Raw genomic sequence first — 23,393 nt, 5'->3', positions numbered from 1 at the left:
ATTTCTGCAACTGCAAGAAACTCTTTTCTTACGCAAACCTGCTGCAGACACCCGAGGTTTCCTTTGCAGGCTGAAAGAGAACAACTGAGAGCGAGGAAAGGAAAGCAAGTGGAAAGAAATTGGGCTGCCAAAGACTTGAAATGCCCAAACTGAGGGAAACCTTGACATCCTGCGCAGGGGCTGGGCTTCCCAAGAGCAAGGGCGAAGCCCAGCCGTTCCGCCAGACGCCCATCCGACATCGTCCCGTGCTGGCCGCAGCGAGGCAGCCCCGGAGAGCTGCCGTCAGGAGGAGGAAGGAGAATGAATTAGGCAGCACATGAAAGCTGCAAAGATCTGTTACAGATGTACTTTCGGCTTCCTTTGCCCAACAAAGTACTTACGAGTAGCAACATTTGCCTATTAAGCTGTCCCTGCACAGTCCCAGACATATCTCGCTGCAAACATTTAAAGACGTTTTTCCTTAATTCCCGGTCTTCTCCGCTTCTTCTGGAAAATGAGCCATGACACATGAGCCATTTGCAATGCACCACAACTATGACATTGGTTGTATTTCCATGGCAACTCTCCCCCTGCTCTCCTCAATGTATAGATATGCATTCCCAACAGAGTTCGGTTGCAGACACAGATCATTATATTTAATCTGAACAAGTGTGTACCTGAGTTGACTTTATTTCAGGAAACTGCATAAGAAATTAAATTTCTCTCACTGTTTCCTTCTCTTATGTCCCAGTATCATTACTCGCAGTGCTGTGCCATTACTTGTTGGCATTTTGCATCAGTACATAATGATCCAAATCAGATAATGTTAAGATGCAAAAACCACTCAAAACACCAGACAGCAATTTTCTGCTCAGTTTCCCAATTTAACCTGAATTGATACTACATTGTAAGTTTGGATGAGGTTCAGGGACTACTCTAATTATAATAGCATCTTGGGCAGCAGCAGTCACTCGCATCCTGCCTTTTGGATACTGGCCTTGATAGTGCAATTAAGAGGCGAAAGAGAGAACTTCTTTCCAAGATGTGTCCTAATGAACAGTAAGAGGCCCTGATGGTAAACTTCTTCCTTTGATGGGGCTGCTGCCTTCAGCCCAACGTAGCCCTCAACTCCAAAGAAATTAATTTTCTTTTATAAATACCCACTTCAGATGTACAGGTTGAACTTCCTCTTCCAAGACAAAGCGGTGTGATGATAAGCACACCTGGCAGGACGCAACATCCGCTGTCTCTCTGCAACTACTGCAACAACGCTTATTCAGCTTACAAGTTAAAAAGTGAGTTTCCCCCTCTCCTAACCTCTGGTCCTGCAAATCTTCTCCCATTGAGTCAACTCCGATCTTTTCTGTCCCAGGGGTCATCGAAAAAGAGACGCTCAGCAGGTCACGCGTGATGGTGGCAACCCAGCCCACGTTGGGGTGTTTACCTACTGCCCTGAGGGTAACACGAGACAACAGTGAAGTGGCTGGACATAACCAAAGGAAGCTTCTTCCCTGCTGTCAGAGCAAAGAACTGGATGGAAGATGTGCCGACACCACTGGGCACTCCCGTGGGTTTAACTCCCGTGCCCAGAGGCAGGAGGTGCCTGGCCTTGCCTCAAACGGAGGGGACGGCCGCAAATCCTGAGCCCACAGGGACTGGTGGAGGAGCTGCTCTGTGGATAAATCCTTCTTCCACATACATCACGGAGATCTGCCTGATGAGGAACAGATAGCTAATAACACACCTTCTTCACTCCTCGTTGCCCTTTCCCCCCTCTAAAACTGTGCACTAGCTCAGAAAGTAGCCCGGTGCTGTAGTGAAAACCCATATCCCCGTGTGCTGAGCACACACACAACCCCGACGCTTACATGGGGCTGGATTTGAAGGCAAAGCATTTATATTAACAATTCATATGGTGCGTGATAAAAAAATATTGGGTAGAAATTTCCTAAAGGAAATTTGGAACTGTTCTTCCCTGTTTGAAAGCCACTGGCAAGAGCTGCCTTACGTGCAGCTTCATGGCCAGAAGAAAGCGGACGGGGGTTGGCACATGAAGACAGCACGGTCGTTCGAAACAGAGCGATCATGCTGCCTTCTTCTGAACTCAGCTGGTGGTGATTTCTGCATCCCTGGTAACTCCTTTTATTTGATAGCTATGGACAGTAGCTTCTGCATTTTTAGCCAAGTCTATAAAGATAACAGAAAATACACCTATCGTGTGCGGTTATACCTGCCCCATCTTGCAGAAATGAAGCCTAAACAAGACAAAGCCAGGATGAGATGAAAATGAAATAAACCCAGGATTTGCTAGTCTAAGGCATGTTATTTCTCTGATGCTATCAGATACGCATCTTGCATCTTTCCTCAGAAGCGGCTCTCCGTGTTCCTGGAACATCCCAATGACAATGACAGACAAAAAATCCGCTGCGAAAACGTGAAAGTTTAAATTGATGTAATAAAACAAAAGCCCCAACACTATTTTGTCACGCATCACATGCTCAAGTGAGATAAAGCGTGGCACTACCCCCACAGACACGACATTGTGTTACGGCTGTTTCTCCTATTTGAGGCAATCTGAGAACTGGAATCATAACCATCCCCATCACAAGTGCAGTCAAGTTCCAAGCCCCAACCAGCACAAGGGACTGTTTCTAGATTTTAAGCAGCAACTCCCACCACACACATCCCATATTACCACACATCCCATATTACCAGTTACTGGGGACCGTCAAGAAACAAAACTCTTTCAAAAGAGGGAAAAAAAAAAGAAAAATTTCAGCATTTGTTTTTATTCTGCACTGGATGCAATGGGATTTTTTTTCTTCCTGGGGAGCAGGGAAAGATGACCAAAGAACAACACTACCGCAGAGCAACCAAGTTGAATATCTTCTTGTTCCAGATAATCAACCAGGATATCAAAAAGGGAAAGCAGCAGCTAATTCCCCAACATGCCACGTGCATCCTCGCCGCAGCATCAGTTATTGCATTTTGCTTCCAACCCCTTCTCATGTTTGAGAAATGACACAGATGAGCAGAGCTGCAACCAAGGGGCCTGGAAGAAAATCCCAGAGCCCTGACCGCTGACCTGGCACTACAGAGCCTTTGGTTTCCCACTTTTCAGGTCACTGCTCCGAACTGAACCAGGCTGCATCTCTTGCTGCCAGGCAAAAGGTTTCATACAGTTCTCAAAAAACAAAACCAAAAGCCCCAGGCAAGTTTGGCGGCGACTGCTACAGAGCCACTGAAATTTCATTTTTGAAAAATGGCAAAAAAGAAGGAATTCGACCCCACGCATTCCCACCCGCACTCCAGAGCGGCCCTCTCGGGTGCCACTGCCAGGGCTGAGGGTAAGGGTATCACCAGCGCCCTTCTGGGGCACCAAACCCTGGCTTCCAACTTCAATTCCCTTTTTGTTTCATCATCTTTAATCAATCGTTTTCCTTCCAAATAAACCACTCCAGTGCGGTGTTCGCTCAGGCACAGGAAATTAAAATGTGTTATAAAACTAATTTATGCGCCCTGCTGGCCACGGCGCCTGTGGAATATGCCTCCCTGGACGCACACTCGGGAAGCATTTGCATGTGTTTGATCTGAGTTTTGCTAAACAGTGTTAGAAACAGCTGGAAAATTTTTAACTTTTTTTTTTTCCCAAATGAAAAACTTCCATCAAAATGGACTCTTACACAAGGCTGGGGCAGGGCAGGGGAGGTACCGTTAAATATTCCACCTCTGAAGAATCTCACAACATTCTCATTTTTTAATACTGAGGGTGTAAATCAGCCCAATTTCTTTTCACTTGGACTTGTTATATTGTTCTTGCTTTCTCTGAAAAATTTCACAGGAGGAAAAGAATTCCCAACAAGCTTTAATTTTAATTGATTCGTATTCAATCCAATGAGGTCATGCATGTTTAATTACCATTGTCCTTATTACAGATGGAAAATCAACTTCCTCTGATGTTGCCATGCTAATTATCATCTCATTTGTTTAGCAACGGCATCTAGACAACTGATGGAGATTACGTCAAACAAACAGCAAAAAGACCTGTACAGAAACCATTAAAAAAACTGGTCAGGATTCAGCAAAGCACTTTGCCGTTTATCACGTTTAGCACCATTTCAACATTCCTGTTTTAGCTCTTCAAGTTACAGGCATGCTGGAGAGTTTTGCTACACTGCACTTTCAGTAAAAAAAGAGAGGGAAAGCGGGGAAAAAAATATCATCACATTCATTTAACTGATGGGAAGGGAAGTGCAGAGTAATTAAAGATGAGCCTTTGAAAGGGATAAAATGTTTTTGAAATGCAACTGTCAGAAACACCAACTCGTGTCTCTTGGGTTAGACTGATTGCAAGGAATAAAACACACACTGGACAGATTTTTTATAAATCCCCTACAGCACCAGTAAATCATCAGGCACCTGTATACCTTTGCCAGTTTGTCCCTTACGACTGTTAAGTGCCAAGTTGCCTGTTAGTGGTGGCAGGTTATCCTCCTAATGACATTGTCAATTCAACACTCTCTCAACTGAGCCAGGGGACAGATACAAGAGTCAACATCATCAACCAAAAACCTGCCAACAGACTGAAAAACGCTTCTTTTTATTCTTTTGCTTTGCAGAGAAGATAGGTAAACTTGATGTTAATCTCTGCTCCAAGTAAGCGTAATTCTTTTGCATCCAAATAAATTGTGGCATCTAGTACAGCTATATCACATTAGTGCAATGATGCGCGTGACCCAAAATAAGAACACGAGGACCAGGAGACTGCTCTTCAAAGCAGCTGGGTGTACATATCTTTGAAATGGTTATTAAGTTCATTTAAGTACCAAATTAAGCAAAGAGTGGGAGGAAAGAGTGATGAAACTATAATCTGATCTCCTGATCCAAGTTTAACCTTGGCTTGCCAGCACTGTCTGGTTTTATACTTATTTTTAATTTAGTAATGCTCTGATGATTTATTTCTATATTAAAGTCTATTCCACAAAAGCACAAAAAGACACTACTGTATAAAAAGAAATGCTCCCTTGCAGTTAAAAATGAACCCATTTTACTAGGCAAGCAGGAATTTCTTGACTAAGCTAGCTATAAATCAGCAAGAGAAGGCCTGCTCACAGGAGAAAAAAAAAAAGCAGTCATACCACATTGTCTTTCTGCAGGGCTACTCCTTGCTAAAATGGAAAATGTGCCTCTATTGTACAGCTCTGATAAGTAATAGATCTGCAAAGCTCTTTGGTTTATGTCAAGACCTCCCTAGAAATCTTGACCAGCAGCATGTTATCGCATACAGCATTAGGAGCCCCTTCTCATCGCTGCTTCGCTGTCCCGGATGCAAAGAGGCCATCAGCCTGGTGCCATGGTCCAGTAAAACTATTAATCCTTTATTATCCTTGTCTTCATCAATGCCCAAGTGATTTTCCTTGGTAATAACTACAAGTCCCCATCCCAAAATCAGCTGGAATAATCCACCCTGGCTAGCAGCAAGCCAGCCATCTGCTTCCCCCATCTCCTCCTTTCTGTTCCAAAAGTAACTGGAATCTCTCCTCTCCTTCCACTTTCGACTTTATTTTTAGAGCAACCCTCAGTCAGAGCTCAGTTCTCCATCAGTAAGTAATGCTGCATATTGGGTGCTCCTCTCTCCTTACAACCACGTTTTCTTCCAGCAGGAATATTATAGCAGAAACTCCACATTTGTTGCCCAGTGGACAGAGAGTTTTACAACATGAAGAAAACAAAACATCATGCAGATTAGACAGACCTCAATCCTGAAACACACTCAGAGGAAGGTGAAATACCTTCGTCAAACCTTGTCAGCTAAAAGAAAGACAGATTTTTTTTATTTTTTTTTTTCCCCCCTCTTGGAAACAGTGACCAAACTCACAACTGTTCATGTACAAGTGCAGATACCTACGGACAAAAAGACAAAGGAGAAAAGACAAAATCCAGGGCTCAGGCAGTTTATTTCTTCTCTGTCTTTTCAGCCTGCTTCTGAGATGATACCCACCCAGCTGTCAACTGAAGCAAAGAGATAAGCCTGAACACCGGGTCGATACAATGACGGCTCGTAAGTGTTCATGTCCCTTCACCGAAAAAAGAAGGTGTCCTGGTTTTAGCTGGGACAGAGTCAGCTCTTCTTTTTAGAAGCCAGAAGAGCTCCGTGTTTTGGTTTCACTCCGAGGCTCGCTCTGAGAAGAACGCTGATAGCAAGTTGATGTTTGTGGTTGGACGTGAGACTCCAAGGGCTTTTCCGTGTGCCGGAGTGCAGAAGCACGGCGGGATAAGGGGGAGCATAGCTGGGACAAGGGGGCCACAATTCCCCTTGTGATTTGTGGTGGAACTTAAGATTGAGGCCAAACTGGCCAGTCAGTATTCCATATCATGCAGCGTCATGCCCAGTATAACAGTGAGGGGCAGCCGGACAGAAGGGCTTTGGCGCTTTGGCTCTTTCGTGCTTGCTGCGCTTTTGCTCTATTGTTTTTCTTTCTCTCTCTCCCAGCACTCCCACTCTCGGAGTTCTCTCTCTCCCTCTCTCTCTCTCTCTCTCTCTCTCTGCCCCTCTCTATTTTGGGGCCTCGTGTTCGTCCGGGATTGCAGCTTCGGGACGAGACGGGCTGCGGATCAGAGGGGGTGGTGCGCATCTACACTGTGTATTAAATCATCTGTATTAAATTGTTCTTATCTCAACCCACAGGTTTCCCATTTCTCCTTTAGTTCTCTCCCTCATCCCTGGGGCTGGAGGAGGGTGAGTGACCGACTGTGTAGGGTTTGGTTGCCGGAGCGGCCTAACCCAGGACAGAAGGAAACGCAGCAAGACATCACAAGTCATTGTGACAGTTGCAGCTACACTGAGAAGAGAGAATATTCCAGGGAACTGCTCTCAGCCACCTCATCCTCTGTTTTACACCAAATTAACGCTCGCTTTTCAAGCTGATGTAATTAACATTCTAATGGCAGCACTCATGACCAACCCTTTGCTCTATGAAATGCAAATACACGCAGGTAAGAGTGGTTTAAAATGGACTCATTTTGCTGCACAAATTACTCTCTCTGAACAGCATATCAATCTGTCTTCTTGTCTCTTCCAGTGCTCGTAGCCCACCGAGGACCAGAGACTTCCCAAGTCCCTCGAAACTTGGAGAAAAACCTCACAAGCTGTTTCCCAAAACTCTTTCTTAGTGCCAGCCTTTGTTTCTGCCTCTGTGTTGGCCACAAACATTCTTGACACCTTCAGTGTTTCAACTCCAGCCCCACTCAGGACTGTCACCAGTTTCAGAATCCTGGGTGGCACCTCCCCTGGAGCCTGCAGTTCTCCAGCTCTTGTTTTTCCGCCTGCATAAAGTTGGTACCTTGAGGACTTCATGATACTGCTCCTTGGCACCCTGCCTTAGCCGACGTCCCACACCTAAAGAAAAATTTCTGTCATTGTAATAGGAAAAACTTTCCCTTTAAAAAGAAGCCAGAAACACAAAATCACACGGCTACTAAATCCCATGTGGAAACTGCATTTGTGGAGAATCTCTGCCGAGCTCTGGGAAACCTGTCAGATGCTCTTTTCTCCCAGGGCTGGACTTGACGAGAACATTGACGCTAAACGGAGAGCGCGAGAAGGCAATTATAAGGTGCCCATTTGTGATAATGATTGATGGCTTTTCTAATTGCAAAGCAAACTAGAGCTGTGGTGGCAGCAGCGATGCTAACAGAATGGATCGGTGCCTTCACAGGCATCAATCTAACGCTCAGCAGAGGAAAGAGCTCTCAAAACACCTCCGAGCAGTGACTTTGGGAAGAATTTACAAAGACCAGCAAACCCGAATCCCTCTCTCCGGGGAGCAACGAACCTCTCCTGAGGCTGGTCTGGATGCCGCACACCCATCCTGGAGGAGTCCACCCCTCTCTGCCCAACCAGGATGCCCACCTTCTCCTAGTACCAAAACCTTCTCTTCAGCCCAGTTCTCCCATTCAGACAGACCAGTTTGCTGCAACTATAAAACCTGGAGGTCTTACGGCACCATGCAAAGCTGCTGACAGCTGTTCTCTTCAATATTTCAGGTCTTCCTATTTTTTTTTCCCTGTCCCAAACTATTTTTTCCTGAAGGGAAACCTCAGAGAGTGACAGAAAGAAGACGGAAGGAGGACACGCTCGGCTGGCGCTCGAGCAGCGATGCCGTGCTATCAGCGAGTGCTACAGCCTGTGCTGGCTTAACAGAGATGTCACGCTGCCTCCACGCTTGCAAGTTTAGAGACAGGACTAAAGAAGGGAAGGGATGGGCTGCAGGCCAGAGCCCAGTCTCCAGCCCTCCTTACAGATAGCTGATTTCTTTGCTTCAACGTGGCGGGCTTGAACCAGTTCCCTGTCTCCCAAAAAAAACGCTCAGGCGTTAATCAGCACAAAGTGAGCGCTAGTCAGATCAAGCTGAGAACAAGCCCAACCTGAATGCTCATTAGCAAGTACCTGCTCATCTTCTAAGGAGCAGAAGAGCTACAAGGCACCTGGGACCTGAGAAAGGTGTTCATTAAACACCACGGTGCCCAGCACAAAAAATCCAGCCTTCCTCAACTGTCACATCGAGGCAGAGACACAGCCAGAGAGCTCATCTCAGCCACAGTGCAAATTCCACTCCTAGTCTCCCGTTTCCCCAGAGCAGTCTGTTGCTCTCCCCAGATCCTCTTGGGACTGGAAGCACAGCAGGTTTCTGGTTTGAGGACTCCAAAAATCTTAATGAGCTCTGAGGACTCCTTCCCACCCCATCCTCCCTCCACATGAGATTCAAATACACGAGTGGACACAGCCAGGCTCGGCTGGGGAAGTGGGAGCAGCGAGGACCCAGCATCTCACCAAACCCTTTGCACAGCTGATGCTCTTCCATAAAGGTGCTACAAGTGCTGTAGTGCAGCAGGGCTTGAGCCAGCAGTGCTCCTGCTGGCAGGCAGCCTCTCCGTCCACAGCACAAAGCCAGACACTGGGCTGTCGCTACACGCAGGCATTTAAAGTCATTCATGAGAGCTGCATTCTGGAGCCTCAAAAACTAGCAACTAAAACACGTTGGAATGTGTTTTCATCTACATCTGAACACAAAAAAAATCAGTGGCAATAATGTTGTCTGCCAGTCTTCAAACTGTTCTTTGAAGGAGCCCAATGCACATAAATCCATCAAGAGCCGTACAAGGCCAGCCTGGCTGCAGCAGGCAGCAAACATCAAACCTTCAGTTCTTCCCCGAAGATGGGAGGGTGGTGCACCGTGCGTATGGGGTGGTGGATCACCACCCCAGAGTACCATGCCTCCAGGAGCCAGACCGCCAGCCAGACCGTCAAAGCCTGAAACACTCTTCTTAATTCCAACCTGTGATGCTCGGTTTGAAGTTTGAGCTTCTCTGATGTGTCACTTTCCGTGACAAATGATGGGTCTGTGGGGACTGTGTTCTGCAGACAGGCCGTCTCTTTCAAAGCTCAGCGTTCAGCAGTGATTCTTCCATCTGTAGGATGCGTGTGCATGGCCCACCATGGAGAACAACAGTGCTCGTTACAGGCCAAATCTGCACCTAATAGCGCTCTCAAAGCTACTGCTTGATGCAGGCATGAATTAACTGTAAAACAAATCCTTCCAGAAAAGTCCTGTCTTCAGAGTAAGGGGTGATTGACTGGAGAGAGCTGGCAGCCAGAACACCTATCACACCTGCCAGGCCATCCACAGTTACCCCTCTCTGCTGCCACCAAATCACACCCTACCTACAGCTATGCTCTGCCTCCTTACCCACTCCCCTTACTATCTAGGGGACTTTTAACTTATCAGACATCCTTCCACATCACTGAGGTCCTCCAGATCCCACGACATTCATTTCTGGAGCTGCTGGTCCACACCAGCCCACTAGCCTGGACCCACTCTCGCACGTGCTACAGCCAAAGCACAGGCAGGACTCTGCTGCCCCATGTGAGCTGGTTTACGGTCTTGATTCTATCCCATTGCAAAGTAAAAAGCCATCACGCAGTTTAACTGGCAATGTTTAGCTCCAACTTCCTTGAGAGGCTCTAAGAAATCAAATTGAAATGCCAGAATTTTAAAATACTCAAAAGGGGTAATTTTCAGAAAACTACATACAGACAGGCTGAGCAGGGACCCGAACAAGTGACAGCAGCAGAACAAGAACTCACAAGACTGCCCTTCCCAGCTTTTTTCCCTTGCAGATTTCCCAACCTGCGTGTTTGTGCTGGAAATCCGGATGGAGAGATGCCTACGGGCAGCCGGGCCGGCCAGCGCCGACACCGGGCACGTGCCACTGCCGCAGGCGGCTGAAGCGTGGACGCCTGTTGCTCACCAGCCTGGGCTGCGGCACCAAGGACGCTGTTGCATCTTCTGCAGCCAGGAGGAAATGGCCTGCCTCTTGTAGGCAGGGTCGGTACCTTGAGTTGATTAGTTAATTAGTTCATTATATTCAACTCAGTCCAGCTGGGTAATAATGATCAGATGCCATAGAGGCCGAGACGCAACCACAGCCGCTGCCCCCCCACCTGCCAAGCCCGGGTTCAACAACAACTCCAGGACACTTTTCGCCCATTAAACACGCGCCGGACAAGCCTGCTGCTCGCACCCCTGCGTACGCGCTTTACAAGCGCCGCCAAAGCATTTAGAGATTTGACCTCGGGAAGATTTAATTCGGACTATCCAACACAGCAGCACGTCGGTGCTCTGGGCAGGGAGAGAGCACGAGAGTTTATAAAAGCCTCCCGTGCTCCCAGGCACGGGCAGCTGGGAGCTCCCAAGGCATCAAACACTTATTGCTTCCACCGATGGATATGATAATAAGCATCTATTTTTCCTTTAATTTAAACTATGCCTATTTATGCGTCGCTGACTGAAAAGGACAGTGAATTAAAGTGCACATGAAAGAAAATCATAGCCCTCAGCACTTGCTCTCAAACACTCTTTTAAGTCTGTTTGATGAAGGGCTGCTATATTTTGTCACTGAGCGCCATCGGCTCGATTATCACTTCTTTGTTTTGAATATCCACCTCCGAAGTCATTAAATACTTGCTTCTTAATGAGAATAGATTGGTTTGGGCCAATAAATCACTTAAATGCCATCTGCCAAAGAAAAAGGAAATTCAAAGTGCCAAATTCCCCCAACTCCTTTTGCATATTTTCCCCTCGGTTTTGGATTTAGAGAGAAAAGACGTTTGTATAATCCATCAACGGCAGCTTTCTCCGAGGGGAAGTGTGAACAGACCACAGAAAAGGCTCCATTTGGCTCTGACTTGCAAAACCACTTCATGGACTTCTTTGAAACAATTCCGTCAGTGGGATACGAGCTCTGTATGTTGGTGTTGCCCCAGATTGTTTTGTTTTTATTCATAAGATTATTTTGGTGAAAACAGCCTGACTGAAGCTTAATTTTACTAGCAATTGTTAAATAATTCAATACCCATCTTTTCTGTCTCTTTAATGCCTCTGAAAAATCAAAACCTTTCACAAATTAAAGGCCAAATCCTGTTTACTCTTTCCTTTTCTAAAGCAACTTTGACATCAATAAAGACTGTTTTTGTGACTTGGGCTTAGATTAAAAGTTCTATCAGTGCAAGTATTTTTTTTTTTAAATCAGAAGGATTTTTTTTTCCCTTTTCTTTTTCATCAAAATATTTCTTTTATGTAGAGATTTAAACACATCAAGGTAAATGCTTTCAGCAGGGCCAGCTTGCTTTCTTTATGGAAATGGATTACATTAACATTTTATACCAATAAACTATTACTCCCTTCAGGAAGGAAGATTTGCTCCCTGCACCCCCAGTTCCCCTCCTGAAGGGACGAGCCCACAGGCTAATTGTCCTTTGCCCAGTTTTGAAAACTCTTCAGGAAGAACCTCTGCTGACTGGTGCTCAAAGAAGGGTTTGAATCCATTCCTGCAACAGGTCTTCAGTTTAGCACAGAGCAGTGGTTTCGACGAAAACAAGCCTCCAATCAAGGCTGTGAAGGGTTCCTGGGTGTGAAGGAGTTTAAACCTGCACTGAGCTGGCCTGAAAGCTCAGGACTTGATGGATGGGTCTCCTCTGTCCCAGGAGAAAGACAACCTTCTCAGGGGCTGCTGTCTGATACTGCACCCCAATCCCACTCCATGCTCCAAAACGGTCTCCCTAAAAAGCGCACAAATGCTGCCTTTTGAAGGTCTCTTGGCCAAACCAGCCAAGCATGAGACCATTTGGGTCCCTGCATTGCGCCTGTGCGACGATGCACTGGCCTCCATGCTGACAACATTGGCCACGTTGCTGAGAACCTGCAGAAACATTGATCCTTTCCTCTAGAAACTTAAACTTACAGAAAAACCACACGGCTTGTGGAGTCCACTCCCAAACCCTGATGGGAATCTTGCCATGTGATGGCCTTATAGCGGTCTTCCAGTACCTCAAGGGGGCCTACAAGAAACATGGGGAGAGGCTGTTCAGGAGGGCCTGTTGTGATAGGACAAGGGGTAATGTTTTAAAATAGAGGGAGGTAGATTCAGATTGGATATTAGGAAAAAATTTTTTACCATGAGAGTTGTAGAACACTGGAACAGGTTGCCCAGAGAGGTGGGGGATGCTCCATCCCTGGAAACGTTCAAGGCCAGGTTGGACGAGGCCCTGAGCAACCTGATCTAGTTGGAGATATCCCTGTTCCTTGCAGGGGGGTTGGACTAGATGACCTTTGAAGGTCCCTTCCAGCCCTAACCATTCTATGATTCTATGATTCTATGTTTCAGAGAGGTTTGGATCAACCCCAGCTTCTGGATGAAGCCAACATTCACAATCCCAAGGACAGCCTTACGCAAATAAAATGATCTTGATCTGAACTAAGGCACAGCACTGACATACTCGGAGACGGCTGGTCATCACATGGGCTGCTGCTAACCAGTGACATATGCTTCAATCTCAGATGCACCCTCAGCAGAGGCTTTATAGTCTTTCAGGCAGTGACATAAACCTGTTCACCTTGTAAAACCTGACACTATTACAAATTATTAGACACCCTTCTTTTATGTATTGGATTAAATTATGTAATATTAAAAATGACCTGATGAAGAATTCATCATAAAAAGGCACGACACCAGCAATCTGAACCTGGAAACGTCCAAAGCTCATGGCAGGTTTCTCACACCACAGGGAATCTCCATGAAGTTTAAGAGCTTAAAATTAGCACACCAGTGAGTGAAAGTCACTTTGTACACTGAGTTGGGATTCACTTCTCCCCAATACCTTTAAAATAAAAATCAAGGAAGTCAATTAAATGTTGGATTTTTTTTTCCTCTATGGCTGGTCTCAAATCACCACCAAAAACCTCATGGCTAAAAGGAAAACTCAAACTGAGAAAACTGAAAAGGTTCTTGTCAAACTACCTTCGAAGCTGGTAATGCACTCGATGGGTGCAGCTTAACCCACAGATGGATGACAAAGCTTACTGAGGTCATGATTCTGACCTAAATATTCCCTCTCCCAGAATCTGAGCCCAAACAAGACTGCCCCAAATTAATCACTGATGAAAAAAATCCCTCCATTTCTTCTTCTATTAGCTTGTTTTCAAGTTTTCAGAGACCTCTGTTCTGACCCATGTCAGCCAGGAGCAACCAGACCTTAAGTTTAAGAGTCACATACTTGGAAACACGAGTCTCCAGCGACCACGCTAAGGATGGCTGGGGTTTGATTTATTCAGATGTTTACATGAGCAGATGCTTGTAGAAGCTCTCTTTCCAGAAGCACTAACAAAACTTTGCCTGTGGAATAACATCTATATTGTTCCCATGTTGGTTTAAGGTCTGGCCCAATGTACTTTGAGGCCATGGGGATTTTTGCTACAAACCTGAGAGTAGGATACTGATTCTGTGGACATGCAACTGCAGTGAGTCTGGGGTTTGGAGGAGAATCAGACTTCAAGGAACAGAAAGCATTTGGGAGGTCAAGACAGAGCTTTGCTTTCTTTGAGCTGTTTAAAAAAGGGGGCTTTAGAGACTGAGATGGATCACCAGTACCATTACTTTACCTTTTTGTTTGATTTAAATTTTATATGAAGCCATTGAAGAGCTCCATAAGTGTTCTGCAGCTGTTGTGACACTCACACACATCCGATCCCTCTAAACAAAACCTGCACACAAGCACCTTCAGACATACCAGGTGAGGTTTCCAAAAGCAAGTTATTGTGATCACCACATGTCTGGCCCCTATGGAAACCAGCTTTCCCCTTGACTTCCAAAGCAGCTATGCCAGAAATGAGAACGTCTTACCACCGTCTTCATACAGAAACAGGAATTTTCCTGCAGTTTGTAGATTACTAAAGTCAGAAAGCACTAATTTTAAAAATATTCAGTGTTTTGTACAAACAGTTTTCTAAGGAGTTTGGGATTTCTCAAAACAAACCAAGAGAAACCCAGGAAATAATCCTTGAAATTCTGCCCTTTCCTCATGTCACCTATGTTTAAGAGCCTGCAACACCTCTGAGTTGCTGGACACCTTCTGACAAACCGCCACTCTGAGTACTTGAACACTGGTGAAAATATTTGTAACAGTTTAAGCAAGCCTGTCTAAAGCTATCTACTGAGGGTTTGATGGGCTGCCATAACATGCTAATCCCTGCAAAAGTGCACAGGTGCTACAGGAACAAGTTGTCCCAGACATGAAGATCCACTTGCATCACTCTGTGTGGCTGTAGAGGTTATTCCTGAGAACTATTTTACTCCTATGGCCATTTCAAGTTTTGGGCATATCCTGTGCGGACAAAAGTTTCAGGCTATAACAGTTGCATGCCAGAAATCTCAGTGGTCAGACTAAAAGAGGAAAGAACGCACCATTTCTTTAATTAAAATAAAGAAAACAGTAGGGTTTTGTGCTTTTGAAAGCCACTGTGGGATGATGGCTGCTGGAAGCACTAAGGAAAAATAATTGCTAGTAGTTTCTGAAATAAAAAAATACATAAATAGTAATATAAAAATAAAAATATAAAAATATATTAGAATAATAACATCTCTACGGTATTACTGCAAGCAAAATGCACAGCAACTAAAGCGGGAGACCTCAACACCATTTGCAGTCTATGACTGAGAGAACAGTTTATATAAAACACCAGAAAAAATGTTAAGTAGCAGAATTAGACCTTTTCTCTCCACTCACATGTCATACTCAATAACCTAAAACCTCTCTGTTTCTCAACTTCTCAGCCTCTGCATCAGTTACACACCTGGGATGAGAGTTCACTCTTTCACAAGTACCCTGCAAGAGCAAATCCATTAGCATTTGTGAGGCTGAGATAACAGGTAATTGGGTGGGTTAATGCAAATCATTTTCATCTTTAAAAAAATCCCAACCCTACCAGCCTTTCTATTCTTTTACAATCCATAACTCTCAAAACCGATTTCCTCCTCACAGCGATCTTAATACTAATTAAATGAGCTTTTGTCTTCCAACACCAGTAAAGATTAAGTACCACATAAAACAGCTGCAGCAAAGCCCCAGCCAAAGTGCAACTGAAGCTGTTGCTGGTTCCCAGCTGGCACCCTGTGCACCGTGGGCTTGGAAAAAGGCTTCTTTGAGGGCTTCTCCTTCAGCCCCAACACACGACAGGGCGTTGCTAACTCATGGAGCTATTCAGCAGTGCTTTTGCCTCTTGGACTCAACCAATCCACCCAACCAAGTGTGGAAAATACAAAGAGAAAGTCAGGAAATGCATTACATTCTAAATAATCTATTGTTTGGGACTGGTGGGGTCACAGCGCTGTCGATGGGCTCACCAACCAAGCAGCAATGATTCAAGTTTCTTTTCTCTCTGGTGGGTTATGGGAACTACTGCCAGCAGAAAAGTGCGACGACCCCAATTTCCACGCTCAGGTAAGTGTCCCTCGTCCTCAAGGCTGCTTAACATGCACTGTCTGCTTGCTTGGCTTCTTGAAGAGACACAGATGCAAGAGCACATCTAATTGTTTTCCTGAATCAGACCCCTGGAGCCATCAATATCTCACATATGTAATTATAAATCATGAGTCTTGCAACTGAAACGCAATCAGCACATCTACCCGTAAATCTCCCAGATATCAGCAATTTCTTCAAAGCTGCTTTCTGACAAAACCTGATGCAGCATGAACTAAATAAGTCAGGCAGAAGAAACTGCTGGCACCAAGGTTCACAGCCCACCAGAGCTGCTGCAGGAGACAGGCTCTGGACCCCAAGAAGCCCCCCTCAAAAACCTCACGCTGCCAGGTGGGAAATGAATCATTTCTGGAGATGATGAGAATGCAGATCTCACCCTGGGATACCCCATGTCCAGACCAGGTCATCAATCTGCGATTTCACAGCATTTCCGATGGTCTTTTTCAGACTTCCCACAGGACACATAAAGCATCAGTTTTTTCCCATTTTTTTGTTGACACACAGGTTTTCTGGACTCTCAGTAAATCCTGATCAATGTATATCATTAATAACAAAGAACTGGAGAAATTCTGGCTACATCTCCTAGAGCAAAGTATGTCCAGATATGTATTCAAGCATGTATTAAATTTATACACACACATTAGCACCATTTCAACTGGAAATCAAAACATCTCTGCAAGAGCTCACGCTGATGAAGATGAGGATGTATATGATGACTGTTTCAAATGTCATTTACTGTCTGCCTCTTCTGTACTAATTTAGATATGACCCATTACGCTGTAATCACACATTTATCTTCTGGGCAGAAGTAGCCAGAGGAAGGCTGTAAGCCTGGCAAAGAAAGTCTAGCAGAGAAATGCATGCACAACTGAGCGCTAAGATTGAGGATATCTTTGTATATCAGGATTTTAAATGTTAATGGCAAAAAAATACAAAAGAAGATATATTACAGAATACAGGTATTACATTGGCATCCCTCCTAGGCATTAAGAGAAACTCCTCATAGGGAAATTATTGGATAAAGCAGGAGCCTGGAGCCAGTTTGAGACCAGGCCATATTTTAGATGGGTTTCATGCCATCAGCTCTCTTTGCCTGGATAATTATATCTTGTGAATTATCCATGAGCGAAAATTGCCTCCAAACGTATTCACCCAGCTGTCTGTCTGCAGTCTCTGCTGCTGAGTATTTGGTAGGGGCTCACACGCGGCCGCTCACAAGCACACCGGAGCACCCGCCGCGGGCAGCGGAACTTCTCTTGGGGCTGCCATAACCCCCTCCACAGCGAGAGAGTAAAACAGAAAAAAAAGGAATAAACTGCCTTACTTCACTCCCACTCTTTTGTCCTAAAAAGTCTCTAAAAAACCTAATGTACCTCTGTATACTGTAACATCAGAATTTCCTTTAATCCCATGCATAATTACATGGAGCAGTGCACTGGTATTCCTTTCATGCAAATAATGCCATAAAGCGCATAGTTTTCATAGCCTTATATGACAAAAAAATAACTGTAGTCATTTATTTCTGGTCTGTATGTGGTTACACAACATAATGCAATGAGACAGTATTTTTCATCAGCTTTTTGTTGCGGACACTACCCATTTATCTTTCTCATAATCCTTCCCCCAGTGCATGTTAACAATGTTATTTTAGTAAGTTGTTTAATTATTTAACATCGCTGGGAGGCTACAGGGTTTGTTACAGAAGCCCTTTCCCAGAGCACACTTGGGTGGCAGTGCCCTTCCACCCTGGCTCCCTCTAACCCCCCAGGTCCCGATTCCCACACACCGTGGCCTCGAGCAGCATCATCCATGTCACACATGTCTTTAACAAAAGTCAAAGCAGATGATCACAACGTGCATCCTTGTTGCTGCCAGCCGAGTGTCTTCGTAAGCCTTCTCTGACCACTAATTCATGGGTTCAACTCAGCGGTGCCCAAGGGCTGAGCAGGCAGACCCTGGGGATTACAAGGGGTATCCCTGGGGCTCACAGGGCATCACCTGCTCCTGGGGTGTCTCTGAAAATGGTGCAGAAAGTTGCAGGAATCCCAGAGCAGATCAATAAACCTCTCGCACCTGCCACCTCGTCCTAAGCAGTCGCTGTTTGCAATCTACTTAAATGTAGAAATACGATGCTCAATAATCCTGTCCACGTTTTAGCAACATTTTTTTTTTAAGACAAAATGAGGACCAGAACAACCGACTATGACATTCTGCCCAACAGAACACAACTCCCATGGCAAACCCTTCATTTCTATACCAGTAGATGAGAAATATTTAAAACACAGAAGCAGCACTGGCTCGAAGCTTAGCAGTGCTGCTGGCATTGAACCAAGGGAAAAAAAAACGTGTTGGTAGATCTGGAGACGTGTGTAAGCGTCCAACATCAGTGTGACACCATTTACACTCCTGGCCTTGGCAGCTGCCTTTATAAACTGATTCATATCCAGGGAGCCTGTGGCAAAGCTACATCCTAGAAAAATGACATCCTCCTTGCAATAGGTACTGACCTCCCCACTCCACCTCTTCACAGCCATCCAACCCTTCGGCTGCCCATAGCTCTCCTCATCCTCCTCAGTCACTCACTCTTCTTCCTTCTCTCTTTCCCTTCTCGTCTCCCCTGCCGTCAAACACCAACTTCCCAAAGGAGCCTGTCCCTCCCCATCTCTCTCTGCCACCACTTGCCCTCTTTAACCAACCCCCTAAGCACACAAACTGAAAATTAAACTGCGTTCTTGTAGGACAGTGTAAGAGAAGGTCATGTCATGTACTTAAATGTCACACTTGGGTGGGTCCAGTTCCCTCGATGCCCTGGCCCTGCCGGTTTTTCAACCACAAGCTCCCAGGGCCATGTCACAGTCACAGGGGACATCCCATATGCCCAACACCTGACTGTTTCTCCCGACTACAGCAGTTTAGTCTAATAAGAGGCTGTTCTTCCCTGCAACACTTTCTCAACTTTTACATCCACTGGCTGAGAGGCTTATCCCAACAGAGACGATCCGCTTCTATCACCCTCCAGAAGTCACGCTGCTGCAGGGACTGCCAGCACCACGTTGCTCACACCTCACTTGCAAAGGCGGTGAGTTTATTCTTGTCCAGAATAAACTGTCAATTCCTCCACTGATGGCTGAATATGCTGCCTGGGACGAGGGAGCCCAAGGGAATAAAAAAGGTTTCTGTGTAAATGGGAACAGACCTGATTTCAGCTTCCAGGGATTGTATCATTGACCAAAGCACAGATATTTTGGTTCAGGATTCAGATTGGGCATGGATTTGCACATATGCATCTGTTATATGCCTGAGGACAAGCCTCCTCCTTATTAACTATGTTAGGAGCACTACAATCCTATTCACCTGGCCAGAAAACCACTCCCGATCACAGCATCACTTCTGATATTTAGGGACTGTCAAGGGAAAATCATTGACCTCTGCATACAGAGCAGCCCCAGCCTCCCACCCACTCTGAGCTATTCTCTCCCCTCCTGCTTCTGTTTGGTCCAAACGGGCTTGTCCCACACCCGATGTCTGGTGGATCTGGGGGCAACATTTCAGAGCTGCTGATCCTGTAAGCTGAAGTGTTGGAACAACCTAAGATACATTTTTACCGTTTGCCCTGAGAGGAAACGCACTTTTTATTCAAGAAAAACCAGCGCTGTGTTTCATGAATTCATGCTCAGTTCATTACACAGGAATAATCACCTCATTCCTTACGATTTGCAAAAACTTAATGCTGTAATTAAGGTAAAGTGACTTTGTCATATGCAGTTAAACATAAGACTGTACAAATCTACGCAGTTCCTAAACTTTCCCAGTGTTTTTGCACAATGCTACCAAATAATATCTCCTTCCAAATCCCTTCACCCTAGCAAAACCCTTCCTGGCTTGTGTCACTCGAGCTGGCTCGTGCTATGATGCTACATCCAACCCCATGAAGTTGGCTTCCTCACATTATCTTTCTGCGTTTCGCCTCATTGCACCTCGCTGATGGAGAGCGAGCGGCCCCGGGCTCTGCCACGTACCTGATGGGCAGCGAGGGGTCTCCGGCATCCCACCAGTCCTTGGGGGGGCTGATGTACATACACCACAGCTCCCAGCTGTACCCGTGGGCAGAGTTCTCGTAACGCTGCACCTCGAAGTTATCCTGCTTGATGTTGTCTATGGAGGGAAGAATGACCCTTCTCCGATTTTCCTGAATTCGTGAAAGTACCGGCTCAGCCCTGCGTGGTAAAAAAAAAAGCACAGGAAGAGACCATTAATTTCTCCCATCATTTGCAGATGGACACCGTAGCTTTTGTACAGCTTGTGCACTTCAACAAGGGTAAGAAAACGGGCGTTCTTGTCATTTCAGATTGGAAAAGGGCAAACGTAACCCCCATCTTTAAAAAAGGGACCAAGGACAACCCCGGAAACTACAGACCAGTCAGCCTTACCTCTGTGCCAGGTAAAATCATGGAACAGATTCTCCTGGGAGCTGTACTAAGGCACATAAAAAATAACCAAGTGGTTGGTGACAGCCAGCATGGCTTCACTAGGGGCAAGTCGTGCCTGACTAATTTAGTGGCCTTCTACGACAAAGCTACAGCGCTGGTTGACGTGGGTAAAGCAACGGACGTCGTTTTCCTGGACTTGCGCAAGGCGTTTGACACTGTCCCACATGACATCCTTGTCTCTAAAATGGAGAGACATGGATTTGACAGATGGACCACTTGGTGGATAAAGAACTGGCTGGATGGTCGTGCTCAAAGAGGTGTGGTCAATGGTGTGATGTCTACATGGAGACAAGTGTCAAGCAGTGTCCCTCAGGGGTCTGTTCTGGGTCCAGTGCTGTTCAACATCTTTGTCAGCGACATGGATGACGGCATTGAGTGCACCCTCAGTAAGTTTGCTGATGACACCAAATTGTGTGATGCCGTGGACTCACTTGAGGGAAGAGATGCCATACAGAGGGACCTTGATAGGCCTGAGAATTGGGCCTGTGCAAACTGCATGAGCTTCAACAAGTCAAAATGCAAGGTCCATCACCTGGGTCGGGCCAATCCTAGGCACAAATACAAACTCGGCACAGAGTGGGTTGAGAGTAGCCCTGAAGAGAAGGATTTGGGGTGTTTATAGATGAGAAGCTCAACATGAGCTGGCAGTGCGTTCATGTGGCCCAGAAGGCCAGCTGCATCCTAGGATGTATCAAGAGAAGCGTGGTCAGCAGGTCAAGAGAGGTGATTCTCCCCCTCTACTCTGCTCTTGTGAGACCCCACCTTGAATACTGCGTCCAGTTCTGGTGTCCCCACCGTAAGAGAGACATAGATTTGTTGGAGCGTGTTCAGAGGAGGGCCACAAAGATGATCCAGGGGCTGGAGCACCTCTGCTACCTCTGCTCCCAGTGGGAGCTGGGATTGTTCAGCCTTGAAAAGAGAAGACTTCGGGGAGGACCTAATAGCTGCCTTCCAATACCTGAAGGCAACTTACAGGAAGGCTGGGGAGGGACTTTTTACAAGAGTGTCCACTGGTAGGACAAGAGGAAATGGGTTTAAGTTGAAGGAGAACAGATTTAGATTAGATCTTAGGAAGAAATTCTTCAGTACGAGGGTGGTAAGACTTTGGAATGAATTGCCCAGAGAAGTTGTGGATGCCCCTCCCTGGAGGTGTTCAAGGCCAGGTTGGACAGAGCCTTGAGTAGCCTGGTCTAGTTGAGAGGCGTCCCTGCCCATGACAGGGAGGTTGGATTAGATGATCTCTGAGGTCCCTTCCAGCCTATGCCATTCTATGATTCTATGATTCAGTAAATCATTGGGAATAATGTGAAGTCCTCTCTGCTCCCATTCCCAAGTGGCATCATGTCTCCAGAGAGACACAGCAGAACCCAGCCAGAGGAGCCTGGAGGCTGTCCCAAGGCTCCTCACAGAGACAGCGAGCGACCCCAGATCACAACGCACCGGCCTCTGCCCACCCTTCCGCTCGCCCGTGCTTTTACTGGCACACAAACAGCAACGGAGGCGACGCATTCGTGCTGCCGTGTATTGGTCTGGCTCACACAGAGCCTCTGAAACTGGACCTCACCTCTTCCCGCATAGCAGGGGGTGTGCACACATACAAGGAGGGAACAGAAAAGGATTACAGAAAACAAGGGCAAGGAAAGATTTTCCTTGTGTCCTCCCATCACATCTCATCAGTGTGGCCCTTCAGTACAGGATTAATAAACCAGTGGACTCGTTTGCAAACACACCCTTACAAAATGATGGACTGTCCCTTGTTTAATGTGTCACACACACACTGTAACCGAGACCTCGAGGCCGAGCACCTACCAGCCAGCAGTGAACTCCACATGAGCATCAAAAAACCCAGTAATCTGGCCAGTGGCAGCTTTCCAGCCTTCAATCCGAGCTCGGATAAGGCCTTCCCTCTTCTGGTTGCGCACCACCTTCACGAGCCCCGGGTATCGTTTGTTGACGTATTCTTCCAGCGGTGCCTTCAGTTCCTCTAGAGAAGAAGCACCAGAGAACCCGTTGAAAAGGTGCAACAGTTTTTACTTAAAATAAACCCACTTTAGTAATGGATACAAGCATAACTTACTGGAGCCACACATTTCTGAACACCACTGGGAGGGATATAATCCCTAAGGTCCATCAATGCTGACATGCAAAAGACCACCTGATGGTGAACTGACCACAGCCCTTACAAAAGAAATTTAAGGTTGACAAAAACATTGCTGGACAACTAAAGAGCCCATCTTTAGAGGCAAAGAGCAGCAGAAGGCCAGCTAGGTTGTCTTGCAATACCTGGGTACCACCCCAGTGAAAGCCAAGAATAGAAAGAAGTCACCCGTGGATACCAAACACTAGTGCTCTGCATTTCTGATGGACATTTTGGCTGAATGGACTGCTAGAAATGCTGCAAAACCTATCTGAAGTAACTTAATCTAATCTACACCAAACTGTGTACGACCCTCACCATCCTTTTTATTCAGCCTCACTACTACAGTCTTGGCATTCGCTGCACGTTTTCCAAGCTTTGCTACTAGAAAAGTTGAAATTCCCCCTGCTTTTATGATAGGATGAAAGAGATTTTTGGCTTCATCCAGAAGATGCTCATAGTGTGTATCTTCTGTCCATTGGAAACTGCAGACTAAGTCATTTAAGCATGTATATGTGCTACAGCTGAGAACATAACAGATCTGTCAGCCTGCAGTCATTACCAGCATTAAACTTTTTGATAGTTGCAAGTATTGAGTATCAAAATACACAGGATTTTGAATGCTGAAGCATATGAAAGGTTACAATAAGGGGTAAGTATTAGTATGTTTTTTCAACAATCTGGAAAAGTGCTAATGCTCTGCCACAAACCTTGGTCCTTCTACTTCCTGACACATCAGTTAAATGCACGAAGATCGATGGATGAGAAGTGTTCTGTAAAAGCTAAGCAATACCAGTGTGCACCAACATGGACTCTTAACACCATGAAAGCAGTTCCTGAGAACGTCTTCTATCTCTATGAGGCTCCAGGACAGCAGAAAACTAAGATATGGTCCATGATCCCAAATTAT

General features: G+C 45.9%; 1 protein-coding gene across 1 annotated transcript in view; it reads right to left on the bottom strand.

The window, feature by feature from the left end:
• Positions 1 to 23,393, bottom strand: part of GALNT17 (polypeptide N-acetylgalactosaminyltransferase 17) — a 215,058-nt gene that overhangs the window by 106,011 nt on the left and 85,654 nt on the right. Inside the window, exons 4-5 of the mRNA XM_086624575.1 lie at positions 22,156 to 22,330; positions 19,876 to 20,073 (exon numbers count right to left, since the gene is read on the bottom strand). Of these exons, the coding sequence (XP_086480701.1) occupies positions 19,876 to 20,073; positions 22,156 to 22,330 (373 nt within the window). The remainder of the gene's footprint in view (positions 1 to 19,875; positions 20,074 to 22,155; positions 22,331 to 23,393) is intronic.

The sequence above is a fragment of the Tauraco erythrolophus genome, chromosome 21 (genome assembly GCF_009769465.1).
Source record: "Tauraco erythrolophus isolate bTauEry1 chromosome 21, bTauEry1.pri, whole genome shotgun sequence".
In the NCBI taxonomy this organism is placed as follows: Eukaryota; Metazoa; Chordata; class Aves; order Musophagiformes; family Musophagidae; genus Tauraco; species Tauraco erythrolophus.
The sequence above is the reverse complement of the archived record's forward strand: the minus strand, read 5'-3'. Positions and strand labels throughout refer to the sequence as shown.